Genomic DNA, 4,074 nt, shown 5'->3' on the forward strand with positions numbered 1-4,074 from the left:
ACGCAAACGTAGTGTAACCAGCAGAGAAATGAGTATCGCTCAGCGGGCAGTACAGCAGAAGCCGAAAAGGGCCACTGAGCAACACAGCGGGCGGTTGTCGAAAGAAACATGGAAGGAAGAGATGGGGGAGGGCGACGTAGGGGCGAAGGGAAGAAATGAGCAGAGCAGAACGGGAGGGTGAACATAAACTCACTTGCTGCGTCGTCTGCTGCTTCTGCGTGCGCGAGACGAGCGTCGCGTCCGCTGGCACGGACATTGGGAGCGACCCGTCGGGGCCCGTCACATGCCCGTTTGTCGGGGGAACCAATTCAGACTGGCCACTGCAACAAAGGAGAAAAATACAACGTTATAATCCTGACGTTATGTTAAGAGAGTAAAAACAATTTCATGGAAACGGTGAAACAAGCTTTTCAAACAATAATATTTTTGTCTGTTACAGTTATGTTGCAATAGGTAGTGATACACAAATTTATCGTGGTTGCAAAAATGGGATTAGCTTGCTAAAATTACAGTCGCAAGTCTAGCAAGTAGAATGTGTCCAACTCGGACCAACACCGGCAGCTAGCAAGCGAGCCCTCCCTCGTCTGCAGCGTCTATAGCGCCGTGTGTGTGTGTGTGTGTGTGTGCGCATGTGTGTGGCGCCGCGCGTTTCGGCCGACAGATAGCGATAAAATAGCCGTGCATCCCGGCGCCGCGGGCCATAGAGAGAACAACAAGACATATCGCCAGAGCAACAGCCCGGCGGCCACTGCCTCTCTCCAGCAGAAGCAGCGGTTGTAGTAGTGGTAGTATAGCAGTAGAAGATGTAGTTGCAGTAGCAGCAACGCGACCCTGGCAGTCAAACCACCAACCAGACCAAAAGCAATACAACTTGCCACCAAGTCAAATTCGGAACGCCTCCGAGAGAGGGTGGGGAGGGAGAGAACCAGCACTAGGGGAGGTTTCGGTCACGTACCCTAAGGAGCCTTCCTCACCCCTCCTCTCGCAACCCACCCCCAGCCAACGCACCTCGGCCGCCGCCGCCACCCTCTGCCCCACTTGGTCTGCACACACCCCACCCCCTGGCACCGCCGCCTTCTGCTCAAAAACTTTTGCGAAGAGTTGCGGCCGCCGTCGCGTCAGGCCGTCCCGCCTCGAGCTCCGTCCTCCGCACACCGCCTTGCGGCCAAAACCATGTACAAAAAAATAAATAAAATTACCAACACGATCATTATTTGCAATGGGTTGGTAAACACGATCATTGCTATTTAAAACAATGGAAAGATGGGAAAAATTAAAAGATGAAACGCGACATAACCCAAGTTTTATATGGTTGGGACACCAAGAAAATGGATGGGTGGTTGGATGGGTGGTTGGATGGGTGGTTGGATGGGTGGTTGGATGGGTGGTTGGATGGGTGGTTAGATGGGTGGGTGGTTGGATGGATGGGTGGTTGGATGGATGGGTGGTTGGATGGATGGGTGGTTGGATGGATGGGTGGTTGGATGGATGGGTGGTTGGATGGATGGGTGGTTGGATGGGTGGGTGGTTGGATGGGTGATTGGATTAGATAGGTGGTTGGATTGGATGGGGGTGAGTAGTTCGATGGGTGGTTGTGGTTGGATGGGTGGTTATATGGCTGGATGGATGGATTTGATTGTTTCTCCAGCAGGTCTAATTAATAACACGACGTGGAAATTAATGGCTGCCAATGAGGTGAAAAAGTAAATGGTGATTAGAATAGCAGCGACAGAAGTGCATCGCAGAGGAAGCAGGAAAGTGCATCGGAAGAAGTGAGATGGTAGAAGGGGGAGAGGAGGGGGAGCAACGAGAGCGCGCGCGAGAGAAGGGAGAAAACACGGAGTGGTTCGCAGAGTCAATGTCGCGCCATGAAAGAGGGAGTGAGAAGGGGAGAGGCCTCGCGTGGCGAAATCTGTTCGGCACTTGGCCGTCGCAATCTCAGACACGGCACTTTATTTCACCCCTAGTCGCCCCCTTCCCCCTCCCCTTCTCCGCACGACTAGTCCCGTCGTGTCGTCTGGTAAACGATGCGTGCAGCGATAGAGCCGCACAGCCGCACACACAACGACGGGTTTTTCTGTTCGATTCTGAAAGTTGAATGAAAAAAGTACGAAATGGAAAACAGAGAACAGTGAACTTTTTGCACCGGAGTTCAAAAACCAACAGTCCTGGCGCATAATTCAGAATTCCACCCAAAATAATACGAAGTGGCGTGCGAAAACATGCTTCGTAGAATGTACTCTTCTCATGATTAAAGATACTCCGAAAATTTGAGTGCAGGACTGTTCTGCAATTGCAAGTGACAAACTAAAACGTTCTGCAGTTGCAACTGCACCGAGAATATAACTGCAGAGTGATTACATTAGTGCGTAGTGTCAGCCTGGAGCATATGCACACATCCATCCTATCAAACTTCACCTCGGCTTACTTTGCCCCTTGCAGACGCTCAATACTCACCCCATTACGCCCCATTGAGCGTCTTGCTTCTCTCACATTCTGCCACATCGTTAATCATGACAGCAATTATGCCTCCGCTATTTACAGCTCCCCTCCCCCTCCACCCCAGCAACCAGTGCCTTTCACGCAGCTGGATACATACGTCATGATACACGTCGGATATCCTGTCGGCGTAAATTACTTGGACCAAAGAAAGTCTGTCGATATATAAACGGGTACAACTACGATTTAAAACACGCAAAAACAAACTGTCTTAAATACCGCGATTTCAATTAAATATCGTATGTAACGAAACGAAGAGAAAGTCAATGAAACTATAAACGTTCGATATCTATGAGGTTACATTAATTTTTTATGGTCAAAAATCACAGCAACCTGCACAATCCAGGAACATTTATAAGTAGCAAAATCAAAGTTTGTTACAAAGTTCAAATTTCCTGACTTCCCATGACTTTTCCCAGACCAAATGGGAAGGTTTCGTATGACATTTATCCCCCAAAATTCTGTTGAGTTTACATCATTTTGAGGCCTGGTTGAACCACTCATTTTAGAGTATAGGCGCGTGACAGCTGACCCACGCTGGCGATTTCACAATTTCCTAATTTTCCATGACACAACCATCGATTTCCCAATAGCTAATCTCTGACTTCCGGGTTTTTCATAACATAACATCCCTGAAAATCCTGGCACGTTACCCTTATACAGGGAGGGTGTTCCGCGCCGTGGTTTTTTTCTGCTTATACTGTACCGCATTCATGCGTGCGGACGGGTTGCATACTCGCACGGGGCCGTAAGGCGCCATGGCGAGTGACGATAGGCAAGCCCGCCCGCACGCATGAATCCGGTACAGCATAAGCAGATAAAAACCACGGCGCGGATCACCCACCCTGTACGCAGGCACTAAGGAGTAAAATGACAAAATAATCATTGGGAGACATTATCAAAATTGCCTTACCAGTCTTTAACGCGGTTTCAATGTAAACTCTTGCAAGCGCCTGCGCCCTTATTTGATCATGAACAAGTATTCTGCTTCCTTCCTGCTTTTCCTCTTACTTTGTTCGTGGCGCACCCAATATGGCACCACAGAGGGCGGGCAGAGCAAAAGAAGAGCACAAGGAGAAGAGAAGCAGCAAAAAGGGATGGACAGAGATACAGAGAAGAGGGTGAGTGAGTGAGAAGTTGGGAATTACTTGGGATCTGCTTCGACTTGGGTGTGGGAATTACTTTGGCTGGCAATAAAATGGCAAAGCTTGGGGGCTTTGGAAGAAAGTGCACGGCGGTAAAGGGGTCAAAGTAAGGACGGGAATAGGATAGAGGAGAATCAAGCAGAGTAGACGCTACAAAGGAGAAAGGGGTCTCGGAGAGGATATAGAAAGAAAGAGATAACACTGCAAAACCAACAGTGTATTAAGTATATAGACATGTAAAGAGGCACTAAGGCGATAGTACATACTTGTTTGTGTTGATACGTCAAGTAAAATGTTTGGATCGCAGTAAATGTAAGAGGATTCATTGTACAATAACCTAGCCACTTTCGATATCAAAATTTTGGCAAATATTCGCCGAATCAAAGTTCCTACCAACTTACGCCGGCGTACAGCATATATTTTCAGACGT

General features: G+C 48.6%; 1 protein-coding gene across 1 annotated transcript in view; it reads right to left on the bottom strand.

Annotated features, from left to right (window-relative positions):
- The window catches only part of LOC113214212 (catenin delta-2), a gene marked incomplete in the record, with an annotated part of 67,360 nt that overhangs the window by 25,697 nt on the left and 37,589 nt on the right, over positions 1-4,074 (bottom strand). The window contains 1 exon segment of the mRNA XM_052266726.1: positions 194-320. Coding sequence (XP_052122686.1) covers positions 194-320 — 127 coding nt within the window.

This window comes from Frankliniella occidentalis, unplaced genomic scaffold (assembly GCF_000697945.3).
Source record: "Frankliniella occidentalis isolate FOCC.00 unplaced genomic scaffold, Focc_3.1 Scaffold42, whole genome shotgun sequence".
Taxonomy (NCBI): domain Eukaryota; kingdom Metazoa; phylum Arthropoda; class Insecta; order Thysanoptera; family Thripidae; genus Frankliniella; species Frankliniella occidentalis.